Below are 27,367 nucleotides of genomic sequence, written 5' to 3'. Positions count from 1 at the left end.
TGCTGCTTTATAGTTGTTCAGCACTGCTGGGTGATACGACTCCACACAGGCTACATACAGATTTACCATTTAACAGTATTTTGAATCAGCTTTCCATCAAGTTTTTTCATTTCTAAAAAGTCGATCTGGTACCTCACCACTATTATTACAGCTTCCTAACAGTAGTCCATAGTAGTCTGTTGGTGATGTCTCTCTGTGTTCGTCTCTCCATCAGGCTTTTCTCAGTCTGGAATGGGAGGGACCGTGGGGTCCGGCCTGCCACCGTTCCAGACCAGTATGAGCACCACTCTCGGCCAGACCGGGATGGGTTCGGCCATGGACACCCAGAAGAGTTCGGGTCTATTTGGCGTGGACAACAAAACCACCAGCAACACCAGTGGAAGCAGTCCGTTTAAAACCAGCGATCTGTTTTCGTCTGGCGGCCCGGGAATCCACTCCATGGATCACTCTACAGGTATCAGAAAGAGGGGGGGGGGTTGCATGTTGTTACCGTGTGCTGGTGGCAGCAGGGGGAGGGGGGAGTCAGGAGAATGAGGAGAGAGGAGGAACTTGCGGTACACGTACTGTGGTTTTGGGGTGACAATAAAGGTTACAGCTAGGGCCCTGGCCAGATTGAAGCAAAACTAAATCCTGGTCATATCCTCAATTTAATTTATCAAAATATCAAATTTGATGCTTATTGTTCGAGAAAGTTGCCATGGGTTTCTGTAGGAGGACAGCAGGGGCGGGTGGTGACAGGAGAAGATCCTCACACAGGACCTGCTCTCAGCAGCAGAGGGCAGCCTTTCCCGCTGTAGGTGGAAACAGATCCAGCCTCACTGCTTTACGCTCCGTGCACTCTGCTGTTCATCTACTGACAAACTGGATCAACAGACAGATGGGTCTCATGTAGACAGTGATAAACACAGGACAACCCATAGTGCAGTCTGACTGCTCCCCATTGAATGTCTAGCTGCCTTATATCCTGAATTGTTAATGTTTATAATAATCATTAGCAGCTCAAGTCAATAACAGCTGAACGTTAACTGAATTTTGTGGTTGCCGAGCAACAAAAACACAAACCCACAGGAGGATTTAACGGTAAAGGCAAAGCAGCCCACCGTGCCGTTTGCAGTCTTCCTGTGTAATTCTCCTAAAAGCCAGATATCACATTCTGTAATAGAGACATGCAAGCGATGCTGCAAACAGTTATTTCATCAGCTGAACAGTCATTTCAGCATGAAATAGATTTTACCCGCAGGGCCCTTAAAATGAACTTTTAAAATGACTCAGCATCTGAGTTTTGATAGTGCAGAACTTATGAAACATTTAGCAAGCTCTTATTCAGGCTTTTATTTTTGATCTCCTCTCCCTTCTGTTGTGTTGGTGTGCTAAAGATAGCCCAGTACAGGCTGGTTGTTACGTAACACTTACTATCCGAGTTCATTACAGGGAATTTCAACAGACTTCTAGAAACCAGGCGATTTGAGGAGAGATTGTTTGTTACACAATGCTGTTGGGTAACTGCTGTCTTTAGATTTAGAATTGTATTTGTTTGAGCATAAAGATATTCGGTAGCACTTCCTGTCTGTAATGCATTATAATCATAATTAGAAGTCGTTATAATCTGCTCTGAATAATATCATAATCACAGTGTGTTATAATTCCCATATTTCTATAATACATCATGATCATTGTTAAGATGCATGATAATGTGATTATAAGTTACACTAAATGTAGATTGTTTGCTTTAAGTGAAAAAGATATCCTTAAATCTAAATTTGAACAATAAGTTACAGTGACTTATAATCGCATTATAATGCATTGTAACTAGGGGTGTAACGATACACCATTTCTGCTTTTTGTGACTGTAAAAGTAACCATAAATGTAATATATGATCCATGAATGCTTGATAATACCAGTGATGATGATGATGATTGTGATACTTGACGTTATAAGTCATTCGAAAATGTATCAGTGTGTGTTATGATTATTGTTGGTGAGCGCTATAACTATAAGCACTCATAGCCCAGCAGATTATAAGGCATTCAAGATCTCTGGACTACCCATCCCATTTCAGGGAAGAGAAGGCAGTGATGGAACCACATGCTGCTATTTTACAATCCTGTGCTTAGCTAACCGCTCCATCACACAAAATACCTGCAGACATTCTGTAAATGTGCCAATCCGGTTACATCATCTGGACAACAGCAAGCTTTGGAAAGCTAACCCCAATCTTTGATCCTACAAGACGTTAAGTACAGTTTAGAGGTACTTGTACTTTACTCAAGTACTTCCATTTTAGGCTATTTTATACTTCTACCCACTAAATTCTGGAGTCAAATATTTTACTTTTTATTGCACTGCATTTATTTGTTAACTTTAGTTTCTTTACAGATTTAGATCATGAATCCAAAAATATAAATCAACTAATAATGTATTAAAGGTTTAGCTACCAGCAGTATATAAAGTAATTCAATTAGCTTAATGTGAATAATACATTAATGCATCAATAATTCAATAATTCAATAATTCAATAATATAATAATATAAAATACATTACTCTATATTGGGTCAATCTGCATAACAAGTAACTATAATTTAGGTACTTTTTGTGTATTTTGTTGCTATTACTTTATTACTTTTACATAAGTACCCGTTTGAATGCAGAGCTTTTACTTGTAACAGACATTGTAGTATTGCTCACTCAGTATCTGAGTGTCTCCACCCACAGCTTGAGAACTTGCAAAGATGCACCATATTTTTCTCACAAGCCAATCAGAGCAGACTAAGCTTTTTTTGGGAGGGGGTCTTAAAGAGACAGACGATTAAATAGAGCGTTTCAGACAAAGGGTGGATACAGGTATATTCAGACAGACAGAATGAGAAAATGTTTTCTTTTTAAGATAAAACTATGTAAACGTGTTCTAGTCGGACCCTAAAATACAAGTATGAACCTGAAAATTATCATGATATGTCCCCTTTAAGTAACATATCTGAGTACTTCTTCCACCACTGCACAAAAGTAATGAGGGAGAAATTCTGATAATCTCAAGAAGTGTTCCGCCCCCTTAGCTCAGAATGCAGAATTAGCCATTAGCTCCAGCTATCTGTCAGAGCCCTGGATTTGATATGGTGCAAAGCACTGGGAGGTGATGGTTTTGTCCAGAACCTGTTGAGGATGTAATAATCAATATAACACCCAGAATGAGGGAGTACAGATCTTACTAATGGCTCTGTTCTAGGACAAGATGCAGCATGCACAACATCAGAACAGAAACCATGATAAAAGGCCTATACTGCCCTAAAAGCAAGTAAAGTCTTCTGATATCAACACCACTGATGGGGACATTTCACATTTCAAAGATGTTTGAAGAAAAATAATGTATTTCTCTTAATTAATAACCTTCCTTCCTATCCTTTCTTAAAGCTTTAATAAGAGGAGTTGAGTATGAGTAGTCCAATCCTGTTGCCAGGCAGAAAGAGTCATGACAGGTCATGCATTTCAGCTTCCTCCCGTCTCACATCACTGGGTATCTAATGAAGCAACGAGTCATAAAACATCATGGATGAGTCGGTCTGTTGGGCCAAATGGTTCCACAAGAACCAAAATATGTTTGCTGCCAATGGGATTGTGTCTAAAATGAAAGGTGAGAGGAACAATTCGGTGGACAATATGAGAAACACAAGTAGCTGCTTTATGAATCTTAATCATTTCGTCAATAAGCCTTTCACCTCCCTTAAAGTCCTCTACACACCTGCTCCTCTGTCTGTGCAGTCTAACTCTCACATGCTGTTCTTTTGCATTGGCAACGTGTTTGAGGCAGCCAGCACTCTGACATTAACGTTTCCCTTGGCAGTTAGCCAGAGCCCAGATTAAGATGTACTCTCCATTAAATACCTTATCACATTAAATATAGACGATAATGCCCCGGCCTGTCTCCTCCTCCAGCTGGAGGCCAAAAGGAGGAAAATAGCTTCAATCAACTTAAACAGGGCAAAGGTGGCCAATTTAGAGGGAAGGGTGCACCCTCAGCTGGCTTCACATTAACATCAGGTGATGTAAGGCAGATTGAGGAGATGGCAGGATGAAAACTGAGATAGAGGAAGAGGAATTTAGACAGAAAGGGGGCATGACACACAGACTATAGGTGGGAGTTTTATTCCCTCTGTCTGTGCGTGTCTATCCGTCTGTTCATCTCTCTCTCATTCTCTCTGAGCTGATGACGTGCTTGTCAGAAATAATTGAGAAATATTGCCTCAGAGGGAAATCTGTGATGACTTCATTCCCCAAACAAGAGGAGATAATGGGAGCAGACAAACGAAAGGATCATTGTTTTCTCTTTGTTTGTTAAAGCTCGCATGTGCACAGTTTGTCACAGCGTTGTGATTCAGTTACATATTCCATATGTTATCCTGCATGTGGGACAATGATCCATTTATTGCCAGGGTTCTTCAAACATGCATGCATTTTATTTTGGATCATGCATGCTAAGGTGCTTGCTTTATTTCGCTTATTCATTGGCTTCAGAGCTTTATTGCTGGATTGTCTGTTTTGCTCTGCGTGCCTGCTCTCTACACAAGACATGAGGTCATGCGTCATGATGATGTTTAAAAAGAGGGGAATCAAACATACAGTATTTTCCACATTGAGAGAATCACACATATTCATTTCTGGGCTGAAAAGTGCTATCTTAAAAAACACAGTCTATTCCAGACTCCATTTAGAATTGTCAGCATTGAAAATGTACACAATATGATATGGCCAGACAATGGATCTTTCCACTGTTATTTCCTCTCATTTTACTGTATTAATATACAGTAGAATGTCCAAAAGCAACTGTATTGAACCTGTTGTAAAGTGTGGATAAGCACTAGACCTCCAGTCACAGTGAGCTTTTGGTCCTTTGACGTTACCATAAAAAAATTGGCAAATTGGAATGAAAACAGTGTTTTATATGAAATGTGAATTAACAGTTAATTCAAACCACGCTGGCAGAGAGGAGATACAACCAAGCAGATAAATGAAAGAAACTCTTCTCACTCGCTGCTCAGTGCTGAACCATTATGAACCTGAAATATCTGTCTTAGTTATCCACATTCCAATCCAGTGCCTTTACTGAAATATCGAAAGTCTGTAGCAGGTGAGTAAATGACACGTTGAATGTATTTATAAAAGCAGGCACCATCACATACATTGTGTTTTATGAAACTTTCAAAAGTTTGTGCCAAAAGGAGCCTAAAAGCAATCCGATTGTGGTCACTATGGCTGTAAACACTAGCAGATGTCCCACTAGTAGGGATGAGCTGCTGTGGTCATTTCTGGTCATAGGCATGCATTGTGTTTGTATTAAGAACAGAGCTTCGTGTTATTGTACTCACGACTCACGATTGAATACAAATTTTCCCAGATACCCACATTCAGACAAACTCGTAGAAGCCTTTAATCTTGATTGGGAGATAATCCTAGTTTTACTGAATTAATGGTCGTCTATGGGATTGAAGCAGCTCCCTTAAAGGGGACATAACATGCTCATTTTCTAGTTCATACATTTTGTATTGTTTCTATTTGAGGTTTCTACTAGAACATGTTTACATTCTTTAATATTCAAGAAAACACATTCTTTATTTTCTCATTCTGTCTGTCTGAATATACATGTATCCTGTCTCTTTACGAACCCCTCCTGAAAAAGCACTGCTCTGGTTGGCTTCCAAAAACAAAGGAATGGTGCACCTTTGCAGAGGTAGTTCTCAAGCCGTGGGTGGAGATACTTAGATGGGAGGGGGTTTCATGATATTATGTCCACTTTAAAAGAGTATTCCACTGATTTATCAGCGCTTGATGGACGTTTATTTATTTATTTACATTTGAATTTGACTGGGACCACGAATAATAGAGATGGGCGAACCTGCTCTAACGTCATCTGAATCTGCTGGTATTCATAAATCATATCTTTAAGTTAGAGACCCACACCCTCATGGACATTTCACTCCCCCTCTAACAATCCCTGTAGACTATGTTGATTTTAAAATGATGTAGTGTATGAGTGTTCTTTAACAAATTGCTGTAATGATTAGAGAGGCTGCTTTCAGACATTATTAAAGTTTCCACGTGCACAGCCAAGTCACTGCAGCGAATATAGTGGGACATTTATGAACTTGACAGACGAAACAGAAACAAACGTTTACTTTCTCAAATAATTGATGAAGTTTTGCTGCTGCAAATGCATCCAGCGTCTCTCTTAATGGGGTCGCTGTCTGCTGCAGAGCACCAGTTCTGTTCTGCTCTCTGCTATGTTCACTTATTAGAGAATGTAATAGTATTTTCCTCATCAATGAATTATCATTTCACCCACACTCAACCTATCCACTCACAATGTTACTTTTTATGACCCAACCCGTACAATCTGCATGCGGATATAAATACGTATGATAAAGATACATTTCAATGTTTGAAATCCCATTCATTATACAGAGATACAGTTCGAAGTTCATTTTCATCCACAGTCCCCGGGTAAGATTCCACGCAGCTCCCTCTGGAGACACAAACGGCTTTATACAACTTTGTCACATATGCAGCAGTGCTCCCCAACGTCTGTAAACAGACTTTGATGGAGTCACCCTTTAAGAAATAAGGAAATCTCACATTTCCAACTACCTCATGTTTGTATGTGCAAACAATCTAAGGGATTGCATGAAGCCTCGCAGTAAGCACACCGACTCTTTACAATTACTGGCACATTTACTAGGAGTGGCCCCGTCCCAAGTACCCTTACTGTTCTAATTCTAACCTATTGATGAGACCAGTCTTTACACTCCTTTACTGCCATGAAACAGTAAAAAATGTACACATGAAGTAGTGACAACCATCTACGATGACAACAATCTGATGGCTTTTCGGCAGCTGATTCTCTGACACAGTATGTGATTGGTTCCTCCTCTTATAAAACCCTCCCCCCCACCCCTCGGCAGCTCCCGTCCTCTCTCCCAGCGGCTCAATGGACAACAGCAGTCCCACCTCCTCCACCTCCGACCCCCTCAGCCCCGAGAGAGTGGGGCCGGGGGGCGAGGCTAGCAAGGAACAACAGAGGCGGAGGAAGAAGAAGAGGAAGGGCCGTGACCACGTCTACGACTTCTTGGCAAGCCAGGAGAATAACGTCGGCCAATCAGACAAGGATGGGATGCAGGATAAGGGCGGACCGGAGGCGGAGGAGGACGAAGAGGAGGACGAGGAGGAGAACTGGGAGTGGGAGATCAGAGAGAGTGGAGGAGGGGGAAGGGTGAAAGGCAGGAAGACTAAGAGTCGGGCAAGACTTCCAGAGGAGTGGGGAGTGCCCCAGCAGCCCGGCTCTCCTGCGCCGGCTGCAGTCGCTCCCACCTGGGTTACAACTGCCAACTCTGGTCCTTTTGACTCCAAAGCTCCAGATTCAAAGCCCAGCCCTGTTTTGCCCTCTGCCCCTGCACAAATACCCACCAGTTTCACCAACCGTTCCCATGCTAGCCTTGTAACAGATGCATCTCCACGCTCTTATGAGCCGATGTGTGTAGACGATTTCCCCTTGTCTGATAAAGATGGTCCAAAAGCAAATCAAGAGAACGTTTTGGCGAGCAAACCTGAACATAACAGCACAACGGCCAGTGTTGCCATCAAGAGTAGTCCAGCTGGGGATGTTAGTGGTAGTCTAGCATTGATGACCGGGGAAAATCTGAGCCCCGTCTCCCAGACCTTCTCCTTCCTGGATTCAGTCCTCCAGACCTCTCCTGACTCGCAGACCACCACCCCTATCACCAACACCCCTTCCCTTGCTACGACTGAGCTGACTAAGTCCACCCCAACAGAAATCCCTGCTTTACAAGCCACTTCTGTTTTCAACCCTTTCAAGATCACTCCAGACCTCCCTCCTACTTCCGCTTTGTCCACCAAACCATCACCATTAGCTTCTGTAGGAACACGCCCTCCAACAACTGCAGTGGGATCAGCCCTCAACGTCGATGCCAAGCCGTTTGTCCCCATGGCCACACTCTTGTCCTCCACAGTCACACCCAGTTTGACTGCAGCTACCGCCTCCGCTACCACTTCAGCCACGCCCCTTATCCCCTCAGCTTCTCCCTGTAAGAAGGAAGCCACTCCTACAGCACCATCAGACACTCCCCCCAAAAGTGTAGCCACACCCTTTAGCTCAGCAACAGTCACTTCCCCACCACCCATCACCCCCGCAGCCCCTCCTTCTCTCCCTGCACACTCAGAGCACCAGGAGTCCTCGCCGCCACAGCTTCCCCCACTGGAAGGTTGGTGAACTACAGGGAAGATTATAAATAACATGGGGCAAATTTGAATAAAATCATTGTAGGCTAGGCTAGCAGGAAGTAGCTACTTTTTGTCTTCCTCTATGCATGGCTCTTTGTCTGTGGATTGAGCGCCAGGCCTGCTTGGTGCTTGATCCTTTCCTTTAGGTATTTGTATTAACCAGGGCTCAATACATAAATGCAGAGCAGCTCAATTTTTTATCTGATCCAAACACAAATCTTCTCTTTATCACCATTACAAATGTTACCAGAGAAACATTTGTGTCCAGATATATCACTCTTCCCAGCTGTTGGCAAGAGTATGGGACACAAATGTACAGTGCTGGTCAGGCCCTACATTAAACTGATAAGTTGTCTAATTTGACTTCCCTCTGCCTGCCTCTGTGTTCCTCTTACCATGATCATAACAATGTTATCACTTGACCTGCTGCTTCTGATAGCTCTACTATCTTTGCTTGCTCCACTGTCTACTGTTTGATATGACTGTCAGCTGCCTGTGCAACCTCCCACTATCTCCTCTCTGTCTATAAAAACACACACATGACGCCTTTTAGTTTCCTATAGTCAATAATGTTATAGTAGTTATAGGTTGTGGTAGTGTGGTAGTAGAGAAGTTAAAAGTAGACTTGACCATGACCAAGACAATTGAATTGGTTTACCAATAATACAAAACATGGTCAGGTTGGTGAGGCACAACCTGCAACTGTCCAATTTTCTTGATGCCTCTTGGGTTTATTGTGTCTATATTTTGTGTTTCTATTGCAACTGTTTATAATGTATGTGACGACATTTAGAGACTCAATATTACGTTTTCTGTAGAAGCACAAATGCTATTTGTAAGAGACTTTAGGACATTCAGAATAAGCAGCACATCTGACACATGCTACTCACTTAAAAACAGATTAGAATAAGATAATAAATCCAAAACACTCCAGTCAGCTATCATGTGAATTTGAACACCCATTTTGTATGTTATCAGCCGATAGAATGGGAGTTATCAGTGGTTATCACGACATAACCTTCTAATGCTTCAGATGGGCCAAACTGCACCTAAAGTGAAAGTGAACGTTGTGAATCGAAACCAAACAACTCTAGGTTTAGGCAACAAAACTACTTGGTTAGATTGAGGAAAAGATTTGTGTTTAAATAAGTACGCTTGTTAAAACTTATGTAACTTGGCTTTAGTGAAGTAGACAAGTAAGGTTAATGAAGTCTTTCGGTTTCACACGGGACAAGGACAGGGGTCTCCCAGGTGAAAGTACCCCTCACCAGCGCCCCGCGCAGACTTCATGCTCTTTATACTGTTAACTGACTTTCTCCTCTGATCTCCTCATCATTTCTGTGGCCACAAGAGGTCGGAGTCGACTTTTTGCATTCCTATCGGCAATCAACCATGTGAATAGACAATAAGGTGTAGCAGGCTCCTTAACCCAAAACTGTGAGGCTGTTGATTCATTCGGCTAATAACATTTGAAGAGGGTGAGTCTTTAAACTATACAATATTTGAACCCATTAGACAAGAGTTGCAGTTTGACAAAAATATATCTTAGCTCAATCTCCCCTTGCTAGATATCTTCCAATATACAACCACCTGTCAGTGACTATAGCTCCATGCTTGAGTCAGATGATGACAACTGAACCACCTCCATAAAAACAGAGTAAACACTACACAATGAAGGTCACAAGATGTTGCTGAAAGCTATGGAAGACATCCAATTAGGGAACTTCAAATATTTCTTTCACACTGTTACTGTATTGTCAAGGTTAAGAATAAACCCTCAAGCTCAGGGTTAAAGAATCTCAATTTTAACTGCTTTTTAACAATTTCTAGGTTTTTGCGCTTGATCCTGTTCAAAACTTAGTCCTGGTTAGAATCTGTGGGGTAAACCCTGAGATGACCTCAGTCTGATGCTTCCTCCTCCTCATGATGCCGGGGTTCTATCTGTGACGACATCCCCACAGTCTGCTGAACGAAGCTTTACTTTTACAGTGTGATTCTCCTCAGACTTTTCTCACTACTACAACCTGACCCAATACTCAACACCGTGTGTGAAATGTGTGTTAACTTGATCTATTAATCAAATGTGACTTTGTAGCTCTGACTTCCAATTTAGGATGCCGTAGTCCTTTATTCAGACATAGTGGCATCTCTAACGCGTCCTTTAGTCTCTAAAATGTCCCGTAGTCTCTGAAAAGTCCTGTAACTTTCAGAAGTTCTAACTGGAGTTTTGAAGCACATCAATGATTTACACTTTCTATTAGAAGTTCTTAGGTATGGTTTGAGTTGATGTTGGATGTTAAGGTGTCTTTTATTGCATTGAAGCTGATTCAGAACTGGCTGACCATTGTCTCCCCCCCCTCCTTGTTTTCTGTTTCATAACGACACCAATCATGCGGCCTTGATCAACAGGTAAGACATGTTTCTCTTTTTCCAGTTTGCTTTGTTGGATTCTCATGTGGAACTTTGTTGGACACCAATGACCCTACAGTGGTATAATAATACTGCAATTGTGTGGTGAATAGTTATTTCATTTATTTATACCTTACTGTGTGGTATAAACAAATATGTCAATGATGTATTTGCATATAAAGTAGTAGTAGTATTATAAAATAAATTGATTAAAAACCAAGCACAGGCTTTTGTTTTAAAAGAAGTAAGAGAGAGTTGTCTAATGTTGCAGTGATGTAGAAATGTATCCGAGTTGTCATCAGCATAGTACAACATTATTCATCATATTATGTTCTTCTGGTACAAACAAATCTGCTTGCATCGGAAAATGATGGAGACTTAACAGCCAGTATACTGAGGTTGATGCACCTGAGGTTTCTTGGAACGGCGGGCAGCATTGGGGAATTACGCTCTAGGGTAGTGGTTCCCAACCTGAGGTCCGGGCCCCCCTCAGGAGGGCGCCAGAGATCACAGAGGGTGCGCCAGAATTTGCCTGCTCTTGGGTTGTCAAAATTAGGTTTGCTCTTGTATAGCGAAAATCATAATGTATCCAAAAGTCAGTATGTTAAACTATTTAAGACATATATTTAGTTCTCACTCTAAAAGAATAGTCGTATACTTCAGAGGCCACATTCTTTTTTTAAACACAGTTGTTCTGCACAGTTGCAAATAACAATCAGGCTAACTAACCTAATCAAGGTAAAAAGGTTGGTAACCTATCCTCTACGGCATTAGATGTCCGCATGTAGCTGCAGAAAGATCAGTTATGTTGTACATTCTATGTCAAAATCACACATGGATTGCAAGGCTTTTGCAGCAAATAAAACCGTGCAAATCTCAAAGCACCCGCAAAGGGTCTGTGCCAAAAAGGTGCATGTATGATGTATGTGATCTAACTTGTCTGTTTGGGTCTGTTGGTGAGGTCCGGTTTTCTTTTGCAAGGCATTTGCATTGCATCACTATCACTTTCTACCCAGTGAAAGCTGCAAATGAATAAAGTTCTGAATAAATTGTATCATTGCCATTATGTTATTGAGCTGTTTTTAACATGACATGTCCTCCACCATATGACCTTACCAGATGATTCTGTTATACTTCACACCACATTGATTGGTGTTAGACTACTGTCAGTTCAGGCAAATGAGCACTACTCTACGATCCAATGGGAAATGCACTTTTAACTGCCACCAAAGCTGCCTCTGTCTCATCTGTCTCAATAAACAGACATGACAGTAGAGAAACTATGTAGCTCTTCATTCACCACGTAGCTTTAAGTCCGTGTGTCTTTGTGTTTGTTGAATGGCTGTGTCTCTCGCAGAGGACAGCACCACTCAGGCTGTCCACTTTGTGTATTCAGTCAGCACTAAGTTGTCTCAGGGTGAATCAGTTGCTCAGTAGCTGGTCCTCCCTCAGTGCTGGACTTGACTGAGATCTGGTGCTGCTGCAGCGCAGTCACACAAACCTCATGGGGTTTGAAAAATGAAGGTAATTAACACGGTCTAGTATGTTTTTCTTTTTCAAACGGAGGCTCCGGTCTGGTACAAATTGAGCTTTTAATATTTATTAGCCCATAAAGTGGCAATCGCTAAGTTTGTGGTTCAGTTTGTAATAATCATAACCTTTTAAACTTGCTGCTTTTAAGCACTGCACTGCACTTCTCAAAAATCTCAACAATTTTTTTTGGACATTTTGTTGATAAAGGTCAAATTTCTGTGGAATTATGCTGTCAATGTTAATATCTATGCTGTTAATTGGTACATCGCAAATATACTGCAAGCATTAAACACATCATTCAATTTTTCTATGAAATAGGTGTGTGGCACCACCTTTAGAAACACCCTTTCCTCACTTAGGATTTTTTTATTAGTCATTTAATGATTTGTAAATTCTTTGATTAGGGCAGTGGTTCCCCACATGGTTAATGTTATAACACTTGGTAAAAGTTGTGAAACGGTCACGGTTTGCGTTTTAAGACGTGGTTAGGGTTAGGGTTAGAAAAAAGATCAGGGTTAGGTTTAAAATGGGTACACCTGTTACATAACTTGAGCTAAGAAATTAAAGTTAAGTGACGTAAAGTTAAAGTACATAATGTCCTCAACTTTTGGTTTGTTTAGTTGAAACGTTGGAGGTTAACAATATGTAACACATGTTTAATGTTGTAACACGTGGTTAACGTTGTGAAATGGCGGCAGTTAACATGGTAACATGGTTAACGTGTAAAAGTGGCGGTTAATGTTGTGTAACAGAGGTGGTTAAAGTTGTAACACATGGTTAACATAAAACAGTGGTGTTAACGTTGTGAAACAGCGGTGGTTAACGTAAAATGGTGGTTAACGCTGTAAAACAGTTGTGGTTGACGTTGTGGAACAGCGGTGGTTAACGTGGTAACTTTGGTATGTAATTGTATCATTTAAAACACCTGAATAAAATAAGCAATACATGCTGCCAGGAGTAAACTGTGGAGAACGATTTAAACAACTCCCAGGTTGCTAAAAGCCCAAAATTCCTAGAAAAATCCACGACCTCAGTATCGTCACTGGTAGCTATGCCTTTTACATGGTAATGCTCTGGAGTAAACAAGTAATAGTTTCAAATTGATACAGTATATGATCAGACACAGTACTCATATGGTTCCATATTTGGTAACTTTATTACATTACATTACATTACAGTCATTTAGCAGACACTTTTATCCAAAGTGACTTACAATAAGTGTATTCAACATCGGTATTCAAGAGAACTACTAGTCACCAGAAGTCATAAGTGCATCTCCTTTGTTAAACAAGCATCTAAGAGCATAAACCAGAGCAAATGTACAGTGCAGAAACAAACGAATACAATAAGTGCAACAAACTAATATGAATACAATAAGTGCTAAGTGGAAGGCTCAGGGTAGCACTTCTTGAAGAGGTGAGTTTTCAGCCTGATGAAAGATGGGCAGCGACACTGCTGTCCTGACGTCAGTGGGGAGTTCATTCCACCATTGTGGGGCCAGGACAGAAAACAGCCGTGACCGGGTCGATCGGCCGCAGGGACCTCTGAGTGACAACCAATCGCCCCGAGGCAGCAGAGCGAAGAGGTCGGGCGGGGGTGTAGAGCTTGACCATGGCCTGGAGATAGGAAGGAGCTGTTCCTTTCACTGCCCTGTAGGCTAGCACCAGAGTCTTAAACTGGATGTGAGCTCTTACAGGGAGCCAGTGTAGAGAACGGTGAAGGGAAGTTGTGTGGGAGAACTTGGGGCGATTGAACACTAGACGAGCTGCAGCTTTCTGGACAAGCTCCAGCGGTCTGATGGCCGACGCCGGGGCTCCGGCAAGTAGAGAGTTGCAGTAGTCCAGGCAGGAGATGACAAGAGCCTGGATGAGCACCTGCACCGTCTCCTCAGTGAGGAAGGGGTAAATCCTCCTGATGTTGTAGAGCAGGAATCTGCAGGAGCGTGTAACCGTTGAGATGTTTGCTGAGAACGACAGTTGGACATCCAGGGTCACACCCAGGTTCCTCGCAGTCCAAGTTGGCGTCACCACGGTATCGTCAATGGTGATGGACAGGTCTCTGTGCGGGCAACCTTATAGCACAGTGCAGGTATAGAGATCTTGTTTCCAGTGAGACTGGGAATCAGTTGATGGAATCTAATAGTTATTGATATCTGACTGCTTCCTCGGTTTTTATGTTTGGTTGCTATTTCTTTCTTCTGTCTCTGTGTGTCTCTACTTATAAACCTGTGTTGTGCCTTCACATCTCCCTATCTCCTCTCACATACAATATTTATGTCTAGGACTAGTTCCCCCTTACATAAGGAAAGGACACCCTTGCTTTTTTTTAAAGACAAAGTGCTGTCATCCCCTGTGTCTATATGTAGAAGCTACCGTGTGTGTGTGTGTGTGTGTGTGTGTGTGTGTGTGTGTGTGTGTGTGTGTGTGTGTGTGTGTGTGTGTGTGTGTGTGTGTGTGTGTGTGTGTGTGTGTGTGTGTGTGTGTGTGTGTGTGTGTGTGTGTGTGTGCAGGCCCTGTCCGATGGTCCTGTGTTACGGTCATCATTCAGCCAAATAAACCGAGCATGATAAACTGTGTAACTATGTGTACTTGTGTGTGTGTGTGTGTGTGTGTGACAGGCAGAGAAACCATCTTTTTGCCAGTGAGGGAAATCTGGAATCCAAACACACACAGAGACAAGATGCATCGACCTGGTTTTGTCCTTGAGAGCCAAGCCAGTGAGATTGAATCGAAGTGAATGCTATAGATTGAGATAATTGTGTGGGGACAGACGGTGTTGTGGGTTCGGGTTGCCTAACACTGCAGATTGATCATGGTGTTTCTGTGTGGGTGTGTCGCTTGTTGAAGCTGCTCGTTGGCTCCATCAGGTGGCTTGCTGGGAGAACTGCAGCTCTGACCACAGAGCCGTTTGACTGGGATGCAGCTGGAGTTTATCAGAGATTAAAATAATCCCCAGAGAGGAAATGGCTTCTGGTGGCAAAGACTAGTTATTGAGGAGTATTAGACGGACTGGCACCTGGATTCGGAATGTTCCCATACCTGAAGCCAGTATTTGGCAACTCACCCGTAATGCCTTCCATGTAATATGTTTTTTTTTTCATATATTTGAGTTTGCTCATGTGAGGAAAAGATAACTGTGGTGAATTTCCTTTTAAATTGCTTTCATTCAAATTTGAACACTCATTACTGTTGAATAAGGCTGAAAGGATTATTGAATGTACTCGATTACAAATCTTCTAATCTAATTGTTTAGCTTATTTATCAAGCAAAAACATTCAAGATTTGCTACGTATTTTTCCCGTCTTGTGTTTTTGTAAATTGAATATAGTTGGGTTTTGGACCGTTTGTGAGATAAGAAGAAGTCACCTTGGTCTGTGGGCATTTATCATAATTCTCTGTTATGTCATAGCCCAAGCTGCTAATCAAGAAAACAATCAAGAGTTATCACCAATCAATAAAAATGAGTTTAGTTGCAGCCCTGCTAATATTAGGTTTCGGGTTAGGGTTAGCATATGATATTTTAGACTATAGACCTAGACCAAAATATCAGCCAGGTGGATATATTGCAGATATATTGGTATCGGCATATTTTGGGCGATTCCAATACAGAAATGTCAAACTAGGCTTGAGGTACCTTAAAAAACTAATCTAAGGGATCTGCGTAATGGTGGTTTTTTTAATAGTATGTGTTTGTCGGTTTGATGTAATTTTTGTAATTTGGAAACTCACAAATATCAGCATGGGCCTCAGAAATCCAGCATCGGTCGGACTTTTTCCTTCTAACATTGATTTCCATTCATTTCAGATCACCTTGAAAATTAAGTCCTAAAAATCGTATCAAAGCTTCTGTACCGTAGCACTGTGTTGTAACAGCCTCCCTATAAATACATCTTTTATATGGTGCGTTCATGTGCTGTGAGAGGTTTGGAAACCTGAGATGTGTGTGACCACTGCTGAACACCAATGGATTCTCGAGCCAAAATGTCAGAAAGTCCAACCCAGAAGGCGCACGATCAGCAATCGTAGATGCCATGAAAGAGATTTGCACTGTTTAACAGCCAACTGTGGAGATAGAACGGTTGTTTTTTATTAATCTGTGGCCGAATGGAAATGCGTTTTACCGGACACAGGTTGAATAAATAATGACAGACTTAAAGGTGCACGACATCTGAGATGTGTATATCAGTGGTTCAGCTCGGCCTCTCATCACATTACTCTCTCTGTGGGTATTAGACCGCTCGTTCGTCACGAGGGCTCATTTCATTTCTCTGCCTGTAATTGACCCCCCCCCCCCCCCCCCCCCCCCCCATGATGCCGGTGCCTGGTGGGTTAATGAAAGTCTCTGTTTAAGGTGGAATTTTCCTCACGAGTGAGCCCAACACAAGCATCTCATTTGGGACACCTTAATGATTGGGTTGGAGATTGACATCTGTGTTTCTCTTTTATTTATTTCACCGTGTCTTGTTAAATGTGTATTTATAGGGTTTTTTGCTGTTGCCAGAATGCCTGAAATGTGTTCTTCCTTCCTCCTGCTCTCCTGCCAAATCTGACTCATTGGCACGTAACATGTATTGCAATGTAGAAGCCTGAAGAATCTGCCAATCTTAGGCAGGTTTTATAGTTCATCTTTTCTTGATTTGAGGTCGGCACACTTTTTCTCTGATCCTAAATTTACGGGAGGAAGAAGTTGGTCCTCCTTTTCTCCCTCCTTGTGCTCCGATCTCCATCTTTATCTCCGCTCCTCTGTCTGCTTGAGTCTGCTCCTCTCTGTATTCATTTAATTTAATCTCCCTTTCCCCCCACTTCCCTACTTCCACCTTTCCTCCCTTCCTCCTGCATCATATCTCATCTTTATCTATCGCAGATTCCTCTCTCTCTCTGCGCCCCCCCCCCCCCCCTGTTCTCCTCTCCCTCTCGCCTCCTGTCTCTTTGCCCTTTCTGTCTCCTCCATCTGCATCACGTCTTCCCTCTCCTGCCCAGACTCCCCGTGTCGCTGCGGCACCGTAATAATAGCTGCATTGGAGATTGAGGGTGGGGGGGGAGGGTCGTCAGGGAGACGTGGAGAGGTGGTTACCGTGGAAACAAAGAGACTCGACGAGCAAGGGATGGAGGGATAGAGAAGGGGTGGACTGGGTGTGACAGTCAGTGAGGTCGAAAGTAAAAATAGAAACTCTCTGACAAGATCCCCTCCTCCTCCTCCACCGCCCCCCTCTCTGTCTCTTCCCGGCGCCATGGGCAACCAGCTGTAGCATCCTCTCTCTCTGTGTTCCCTTCATCTCCAGCTGATGCGCAACAGTCTGTGACCTTCTGAAGGAGGATCTACAGTGACCTCTGTGATTCTTGCCTGAGCGGAGAGCCACGAGAGCGTCCGATTGCATCCGACCTGTCGACTGCTCTTTCGAAATATATTTCTTGTTATTTTGCTCCCCTGCCTTTGAACTTCATTTGTCGTCCTCTATCTGGAGCTCCTCCGTGCTCCAGCTTGTTAGCTGACTGGTTGCCAAAGTTTTAGTTTTAGAGGTTTTACAGTTTCACTTGGGGAAGCCATATTTATAAACCTCACATTTATAATCGTTAAAGTTTTCAGATAAGATTTTCACCAGCGGCCATTTCATAGGCAAAATACAGCCGTGTGACCTTAGCATACTAATGAAAAGAAGGGCTGTGTCTGAAAAAGGAGTGGAAACAGCTGGAGCAAGGAAATCAGGTATCTAGGCTACCAATTCTATTTGTGTCTTTAAAGACAATTTTGGAAATAATTTCGTATCTAAATTTTGCATACAACTGTTATGATAATACGTCAAAATAGCTCAATACAGTAAAATAAAAAATGCAAACAGTTTAAAACAATATGCACAAATGCAAACAACAGAACTCCTATCAGGGCAACATGTGTTCTTTACAGGAGGGTTTCTGTTTCCCTGCAGTGTGTGCACTGGCTCGTTTGTGTGACTGTAATTTATTCGTTAAAACTGGTGAATTAATGAGAATGAAACTGTCAGGACAGAACCAGCTAGAAAAAACATGAATACATTTAAAGAATAAGATTAGTGCTATTCTGTAATTTGTATTGTCAACAAACCCTATGATATGCCTTGAAAAGCAACAGTGTTAGTCCATCTCGCAATCATTTGCAACTTCCCTTACTTGTCTTTTGGCACATGAAAATGCAGATTTTGACAAAATCTTCAATAATTTCCTAAAACAGGTGGCCTCTTGTGTTTTTATCAAGTGTTACGCAAACAGGAGGAAGTAGTGCATTTGGTGTTCTGGTGAGATTTTGGGTCAGCTTTAAATTCTCTCAGCTGAATGAATGGGCGTTAGATATGATAGATCTGAAGATATGGGTTAGAGGGGGCCTGCTACACTTGAACTATATTTTAATTGTCACATACATACAGGGACATACGTGCCTTTAACCCATCCTAAGCATGTAGGAGCAGTGGGCTGCAGTGAAGCGCCTGGGAGGCCACTTGGGGTTCAGTGTTCAAGGACACTTTGACTTATGGACAGGAGGAGGGGGGTGATTGCGGGTTTAAGGGATGGCCACAGCCAACCCACCTGCTACTGTTAGCCACTATGATCTATTCACGTGGTTGATCACCGATAAGAATACAACATCGGCCTCTAGTGGCTGTAGTGTTTGTGACGGAGCGTCGTCTGATAACATTCGAAGCAGATGGTGTACGTGGGATTGAGTCAAAATGTATTTATAATATATTTTGTGGTAATGTGGTAATGTTTTTATGGTAATGAAGTGATGCTCATTGATGAGTTTTTGGGACAACAATGGTGCGCTATGGCACAGAGGGAAAAGACATATATAGGTTTTGATACACAATACATTCATTGTTGGTTTGGGTCTTTTGGGGATTTGTTGATAAATACATAAAGAATATGGACAGCCTTTACCTAAAAATGATGGTAAATTGAGTTGGGTTAAACTATAAAGTCAAGACATGAGGAAGAAATGAAGGGATTAATATTTGCCCCTTTGGCCAGCTTACATTATTTCAGTTATGGCAGAAGTTTTCTCACTGAAACTGTGCGCCATACAGTGTTCTGAAGATGAGTGTTTACAACATACTGACCAGTAGAGAAGGGGATTTTACTGCATGAATGCTTTGAGTCATTTCAGTTATCAATGTCAGTTATTTTTCTGGTACTCTGACCGCACTTGACTGTCAAGTCAACTTTGGACCTGTTGTAAGTCATCGGTTAAAAAGCACGATTATCTACCACATTGAAGTAATACAAAGAAAAATGACATTGACATCAGTTGATGCATCAATGTTTTTCATATTCCACTTTAAATGACATCACTGAGGCTGTGAATTTTCCTGACTTTCAAACCCCTGATCCCTGGCAATAGCAACTCTTAAAGCTGCATATTTCGTAGGCCTCTTGACCAAAGGTAGCGGTCCCAGATATACGTTGGCGGTACCGCATCACTGACGTGAGCATAATGCAAGACTCAATGATGAAATTAAACAAAATGGCAGTTGAGTGTCATCTGGCTAGGACTTTGACTTTAGTCTTCTGGCTCAATGCTAGCAAACCCTCAGTGAGGCCTAAACAGTAACGCCACGACCTCAACAGGATTAAACCCACTTACTGGTGATTCAACAAGCCAAATGCAAAAACCTAAATGAAACCAGTCTCTGAGGGAGACGAAGAGAAACTTGTGTTTGTGGACCCAACGTTTCAAGTGTGAAGTGGAAAGAGAGATGAGATCTCTGGATGCAGGGACAGCAGCAGGAGTATCAGCCAAAGGTCACTGACACACAGGCTTCCAGACATGACAGTCCAATAGAGACCTAATGAACACACTGTTGGCTTCACCAGCTCGGATCTGATTGGATCGTTATTCCATGAAAGTGATGAGGAGAGAATTGGGCACGGGGGTCGTCTCTGAAATGCCAGTACCTCAACTGTCAAATCTACAAATTCCTCTGCTTTAACCCGAAACCCATCTGAACATTAGAACAAGCCTAACCCCAACCTTACCGGAAGGATTTTCTTGCATAATGCCCCCCCCCCCAATTCCTATGGGTCTATTGAGTCTATTGAGACCGAACAACACTCTAATGTCTTCCTCTTCCTCTCCCTCTGCGGGTACAGTAGACAAATTGTTTATGGGGGTATTATGTAATGATACTCATTCATTTGCAGTCACGCTTGACAGGCTGCTCTCGTTATGTTGGCACAGGCCTCGGGTGTGTTGGGGGTGAAGTGGGGTTGTTGGGAGGCATTCAGTCATGCACAGAGAAAAAGCTTCCGTGTTTTTCATCAGACGTTTGTTTAAGATAGTGTTTCAAAGGCAGGGTCGAGACCCTGAGAGGGTTCACTGACAGTTGATTACTCTAACTGCTGTCTACTCATGTATTATTATTCTTTTTACCTGTTTGCCTCCTTTTGTCTTCTGAGAGCACTGAACACTTTCTCTTCTATCGTCACTCAGAATCAGCTTTATTGGCCATGTACGCGTGCGCATACAAGGAATTTGACTCCGGTTTTACATTACTCTCCACGTACATACACAGAATTTACTAACAAACTATTCTTTTTAAATATATAAAAAAAACTATGTACGACTATGTACAATATAAATATATATCCAAAAAGTGTATGTATGTATATATATATATATATATATATATATGAACATAACCCTATACGACAACAGTGTCCATGGAATTACAGCGATAGTGCAGGTAGTAGTGCAGTTTGACTGAATAATTGTTCATTCGTGACGGCCAGTGTAGAGAAGCTGTTCCTGTGTCTGGTGGTTTTGGCGTACAGAGCTCTGTAGCACCTACCAGAGGGGAGCAGTTGGAACAGCTTGTGTCCAGGGTGTGATGGGTCTGCAGTGATCTTTCCAGCCCGTTTCCTGACTCTGGAGCTGTACAAGTCCAGGATGGGGGGCAGGCTGGAACCAAGGATCCTCTCTGCAGACCTGACAGTCCGTTGTAGTCTGTTCCTGTCCTGTTTAGTGGCCGATCCAAACCACACAGTGATGGAATGGAAGAACAGAGAATAGACTGGATGACAGCTGAGTAAAAAATCTGCAGCTCCTGAGGCAGGTTGTACTTCCTGAGCTGGCGCAGGAAGTACAACCTCTGCTGGGCCTTTTTTCTAATGGTGTCGATGTTGGAGGCCACTTTAGGTCCTGGGAGATTGTGGATCCCAGAAACCCGAAGGTCTCCACCGAAGAGACCCTGTGCTTTTGAGTATGGTGAGGGGGGGGCAGTGTTGGGGGGGCCCCTTCTGAAGTCCACTGTCATCACCACAGTTTTGAGCTCGTTCAGCTCCAGGTTTTTCTGACCACACCAGAGGACCAGCTGTTCAGCCTCCCGTCTGTACGCAGGCTCATCACCGTCCCTGATGAGGCCGATGACCGTTGTGTCGTCTGCGAACTTCAGGAGTCTAACAGACGGGTCCTCTGAGGTGCAGTCATTGGTGTAGAGGGAGAAGAGCAGTGGGGAGAGCACACATCCCTGGGTGGCGCCAGTACTGATAGTCCGGGTGCTGGATGTGATTTTTCCCAGCCTCACCTGCTGCGTCCTGTGTGTCAGAAAGTTTGTGATCCACTGACAGGTGGATGCTGGCACAGTGAGCTGTGAGAGTTTGGGTTTTCTGGTATTTCCGGGATGATGGTGTTGAATGCAGAGCTGAAGTCCACAAAGAGAACCCTTGCGTATGTCCCTGGGGAGTCGAGGTGTTGCAGCATGTAGTGCAGTCCCATGTTGACTGTATCATCCACCGACCTGTTTGCACGGTAGGCAAACTGCAGGGGGTCCAGCAGGGGCCCTGTGATGTCCTTCAGGTGGGTCAACACCAGTCTCTCAAAGGATTTCATGCCCACAGACGTCAGGGCGACGGGCCTGTAGTCATTTCATCCTGTGATGAAGGATTTTTTGGGTATCAGGATGATCGTGGAGCGTTTGAAGCAGGAGGGGACTTCACACAGCTCCAGTGATCGGTTGAAGATCTGCGTGAAGATGGGGGCCAGCTGGTCAGCACAGACTTTCGCAGGAGGGGGACACACCGTCTGGGCCTGGTGCCTTCCTGATCTTCTGTCTGTGGAAGAGCCGACTCACTTCCTCTTCGCAGATCCTCAGTGCCGGTGGGGGGTCGTTTGGGAGAGGTGAGGAGGAGGCAGGAGGTGTAGGTGGTTGTTTGATGATGGGGCAGGTGGGGGGTGTGAGGGTAGACTTATCAAACCTGCAGTAAAACACATTCAGGTCGTCAGCCAGTTGGTGATTCTCCTCAGTGGGGGGGCGGTCTCCTGTAGTTACTGAGTACTTGCAGGCCTCTCCAAACTGACGAGGGGTCGTTGGCTAAAAACTCTTTTTCCAGCTTTTCAGTGTAGCTCCTCTTTGCTACCCTGATCTCCCTCGTCAGTGTGTTTCTGGCCTGGTTGTACAGAATCCTGTCCCCACTTCTGTAGGCCTCCTCTTCAGACCGACGAAGCTGCCTGAGTCTTGCAGTGAACCAGGGTTTATTTTTGTTGTATGTGCAGAAGGTTTTAATCAGCACACATAAGTCCTCACAAACACAGATGTACGATGTCACAGTGTCAGTGAGCTCATCCAGGTCTGTAGCAGCAGCCTCAAAAACACTCCAATCAGTGCAGGCAAAGCAGGACTGTAGCTCCAGCTTTGCCTCGTTGGCCCATTTCCTCACAGTCTTCAGCACAGGCTTTGCAAATTTTAGTTTCTGCCTGTAGGTCGGGAGAAGATGAACCAGACAATGATCAGAGAGTCCCAGAGCTGCACGGGGGACTGAGCGGTATGTGTCCTTTATTACAGTGTAGCAGTGGTCCAGTGTGTTTTTGTCCCTGGTGCTACACTTAATATGTTGTCTGTATTTTGGCAGTTCTTTGCTGAGGTTTGCTCTGTTAAAGTCCCAAAGAACAATGAGCAGGGAGTCTGGATGTTTGTGCTCCATGTTGGTGATCTGCTCAGCCAGGTGTTGGAGCGCCTCACTCACACAGGCCTGAGGTGGGATGTGAACACCGAACAGAATGAACGAGGAAAACTCCCGCGGTGAATAAAATGGTTTGCAGTCAATGAGGTGAGGGCTGCATGATTCCTTTAACAATGTGACATCCGTACCCCAACCTTCGTTAATATAGAAGCAGATTCCGCCTCCCCTCGTTTTCCCCGATAGAGCCGTTGCGGGTCCGCTCTGAGGAGTTGGAAGCCCGGCAGATGTAGTGCGCTGTCCGGGATGTGCTCACCAAGCCAGGTTTCAGTGAAGCACAGGGCGGAAAATGGGGCCTGATTTAAAAAAATACAAGATTTATCATGTAGGAAAGAGCAGACTCAAACAATGTTGTTATTTATATAAATATTGATCTATTTTGACTTTCCTTTATCCTTTTTGTCTATCTGTGATGCATTAAAGAATGTAACAAAGTAAAAGGCAAAGTCATTCCTGCATGTTGTAGTACCATTATCTTGGCCAGGATAATCGTGAAAGAAAATGTCCACATTGTCCTATGCCTCGGTCATGAGTTCTTAGCTGGCAATGCTGGGAGTGCTTTTGATGGCGTAGGACTTAAAGAGTCTTAAAGAATACTACCAGACTCAACATAGAGTTGCTAGTTATTAATTTATTGGTAATGTTTGAAGCGGAGTCGCTGCCCATCTTTCATCAGGCTGAAAACTCACCTCTTCAAGAAGTGCTACCCTGAGCCTTCCACTCAGCACTTATTGTATTCGTATTAGTTTGTTGCACTTATTGTATTCGTATTAGTTTGTTGCACTTATTGTATTCGTATTAGTTTGTTGCACTTATTGTATTCATACTAGTTTGTTGCACTTATTGTATTTGTATTAGTTTGTTGCACTTATTGTATTCGTATTAGTTTGTTGCACTTATTGTATTCATACTAGTTTGTTGCACTTATTGTATTCGTATTAGTTTGTTGCACTTATTGTATTCGTATTAGTTTGTTGCACTTATTGTATTCGTATTAGTTTGTTGCACTTATTGTATTCGTATTAGTTTGTTGCACTTATTGTATTCCTATTAGTTTGTTGCACTTATTGTATTCGTATTAGTTTGTTGCACTTATTGTATTCGTATTAGTTTGTTGCACTTATTGTATTCATACTAGTTTGTTGCACTTATTGTATTCATATTAGTTTGTTGCACTTATTGTATTCATACTAGTTTGTTGCACTTATTGTATTCATACTAGTTTGTTGCACTTATTGTATTCATACTAGTTTGTTGCACTTATTGTATTCATACTAGTTTGTTGCACTTATTGTATTCATACTAGTTTGTTGCACTTATTGTATTCATACTAGTTTGTTGCACTTATTGTATTCATACTAGTTTGTTGCACTTATGGTATGTTTGTTTCTGCACTGTACATTTGCTCTAGTTTATGCTCTTAGATGCTTGTTTAAAAAAAGGAGATGTACTTATGACTTCTGGTGACTAGTAGTTCTCTTGAATACCTATGTTGAATACACTTATTGTAAGTCACTGTGGATAAAAGTGTCTGCTAAATGACTGTAATGTAATGTAATGTAAATAGAGTCGAATGATAGGGAAATTCCAGGTCCGATCAATTGAGGAACATAAATTGCTGATTTTCATCCGTCATCTAATTAAATGAATTCCACACAATTAGGTTTTTTTAATTCTGTTTTATTCCAAATGTAGATGTAAAATACAGACCATATCTGAATATATTTTTGAGATAGCGACTGATAGATGAGGTACGGTAGGGTTTACCCAGCCTATTTGACCACATATTGTGGGAACATTTCCCCCTGTTGAACATGACCTTGGTCTTTGGGGAAGGTTGCCCAATGCTTTAAGCAACTCGAAGAATTGTCGGTTCAAGTAGAAATTCCGTTGGGAGAGAACACTGAATCCCAGATGGTGGCACTCCTCGAAGCCAATTTATGCTCTCTGCATCAAACATGAGTGCTGCATGGATCGTCAGTAGGTCACTCTGCAAAGCAGCATCAGTTAATTAAATGCCTAGAATGTAGCTGTGAATAAGTAGATGTAATGGAACACTGATAGTTAGCTCCTGCACACGGCTTCTCAGTCAAGTCCAGAAAGTCAGCGCTCTGCAAAATCATTCTAATCCTCCTTGTAAAGCTCCAGTACAAATCCTGAGAGGTGTGGAGAGGGATACTGCATCGCTCATGAAGGCTCCGGTTCTTTTCAGGAAGGAGGAGGCAGAAATCTACACTCAGCCCCCCCACAGCTTCCCATAGGCATCTTCTATATATTGAATGAGGTAGCTAATTCAATTAGTGGTGTGTTGTAGGGGCATCATTACCATAGGGGCACCATAGGAATTGTCTAATGCCTAGACCATTAAACAGCCATGCAGAGCCATCAAACCTAATGAATCGCAACAGATGACTCTTTCATCACAGACGATGTGTCACAGTTGGTAATGGACACAATTATTTGAAGGCCTGAGCTGAGCTATGTTCAGGCCCACAAAACCTACATTAACTGACATAGTAAACCCAACCCGAGCCCTAACCACGGCAGCAGATTGGGGCCAGAGCCCGGGACTGGTCAGTTTTTCTGCGGTAGAAGAGTTAAATGATGCCGAACGCCCCCTTTTAAGGAAACGTGCACAGACCTTGATGATGAAATCCTGGGTTAACAAAAACAGTTGATAGGACTCTATCATCGTGATGCCTATTATGTTTGACTGGGGCTTAAGGCTTTGTAGAGCCAGATAATGCAACAAAAAGCCTGGTTCTGTTGAACTTGCTTCGAAGCACACCCCTTTCGATTCCTTTAGTCCTGAGAAAAAGTGTAAAGCAATCTTGTATGAGCTAACTTTGTGCTACACGTCAACAGTCAGCTTAATGCTAATAGTCCACAGCTGCTTCCATTGTTCAATCAGAGGAGATTTAGTCGACAAAAACTATTTATAATCATGAAGATAATATAATCATTATATCCAGGCTATACAGATAGCTGAAAGTCATTCAAGTTGATTACCATCCCCGCAGTTCAAAACTGTTCAGTCTTAACATGAAGATGCACAATGAGCCTGTTTGTAGTTGTAACTGTCTGTTAGCTGCTTTGAGTTGCTTTGAAAACCCACGTATCAAACTGCTAATTATAAGACAGCTTTTGTAGCTGACACATATCGCTACTTGGCAATCACGCTAACATGATTCACCTTTGTGACTCATAGCTGTTTTGATCCAACATTTTTTTAATGCAAAGTTAAATCCTTTTTCATATCACGTCAGGAAGTGGGTTAGTACACACTGTAGTGCACTTGTTTTTTTTACTTATAAAGTATAGCACTGTAGCTCAAATTAGAATTTGAGAGCATTGAACCCATTAGTTGGCATTATCTTTGTCAACGCCTTGCACTGCAAGCCTCTGCAGCTCCTCAGCAGGCTGATCTTCACCACATCCCAAGTTTTTCCAAGACAAACAAATCCCTGATGCAGGATGCTTACCTCTGTTCCAGAGCTTACAGTCAGCAGTCAGTGTTAATCTGCACCACTGCGTCTGATGAAAAAAAATGCGGTCGTGGTGGCATTTTACACAACTGGATGTTTCCAACCACATGATGGGTATCGAATAAAGTTAAAGAAAGGTATCAAATGAAGTACCCTATGGGTATTAATATCACATTAATGGTACTGGTATGGTAGTTTTTCTTTAAAGACACCCATCCCTCTCTGTAACTCCTATCATCTTAACCTAACTATGAAAACAAAATGCCAAACTTAACAACTTTGAAACGTTACAAAGTTACAAAAATGACATTCTAGCCACCAGCACAGACTAGTATTTCGAAATGAAATATACCTGTATGTAATCAAATGAATCAATGTAATCAACTATACCGGTTAAGAGAACTATGGTAAGCTGGTGATAATAGGAACTTTGCAAAGTGAAAATGTGAAACTCACAGAATAATTCCAGTGAAGGCACAAATGAATCAAGCGTGAATCAAGAAGAGAACACAAGGGCGCACATAGCATCATCTCATGACGTCAATGTGGTCAATTATAGCCTCGAAATATACATTTAGATTTGGTTTTTCTTTCTTTTACTTCTGTGGCTATTTCATAAAATATTCCAATCAGTCTAATCAGGATGATTACAGTCTTCAGAGATGTC

The 27,367-nt window shown here is 42.5% G+C and overlaps 1 protein-coding gene across 1 annotated transcript in view; it reads left to right on the top strand.

Moving 5' to 3' along the window:
* The window catches only part of LOC306706121 (uncharacterized protein), a gene marked incomplete at both ends in the record, with an annotated part of 89,793 nt that overhangs the window by 32,202 nt on the left and 30,224 nt on the right, over positions 1-27,367 (top strand). The window contains 2 exons of the mRNA XM_079173031.1: positions 215-454; positions 6,953-8,269. Coding sequence (XP_079029157.1) covers positions 215-454; positions 6,953-8,269 — 1,557 coding nt within the window. The remainder of the gene's footprint in view (positions 1-214; positions 455-6,952; positions 8,270-27,367) is intronic.

This window comes from Pholis gunnellus (assembly GCF_910591455.1).
Source record: "Pholis gunnellus genome assembly, chromosome: 14".
Classification (NCBI taxonomy): domain Eukaryota; kingdom Metazoa; phylum Chordata; class Actinopteri; order Perciformes; family Pholidae; genus Pholis; species Pholis gunnellus.
This window is presented reverse-complemented; position numbering and strand designations above follow the sequence as displayed.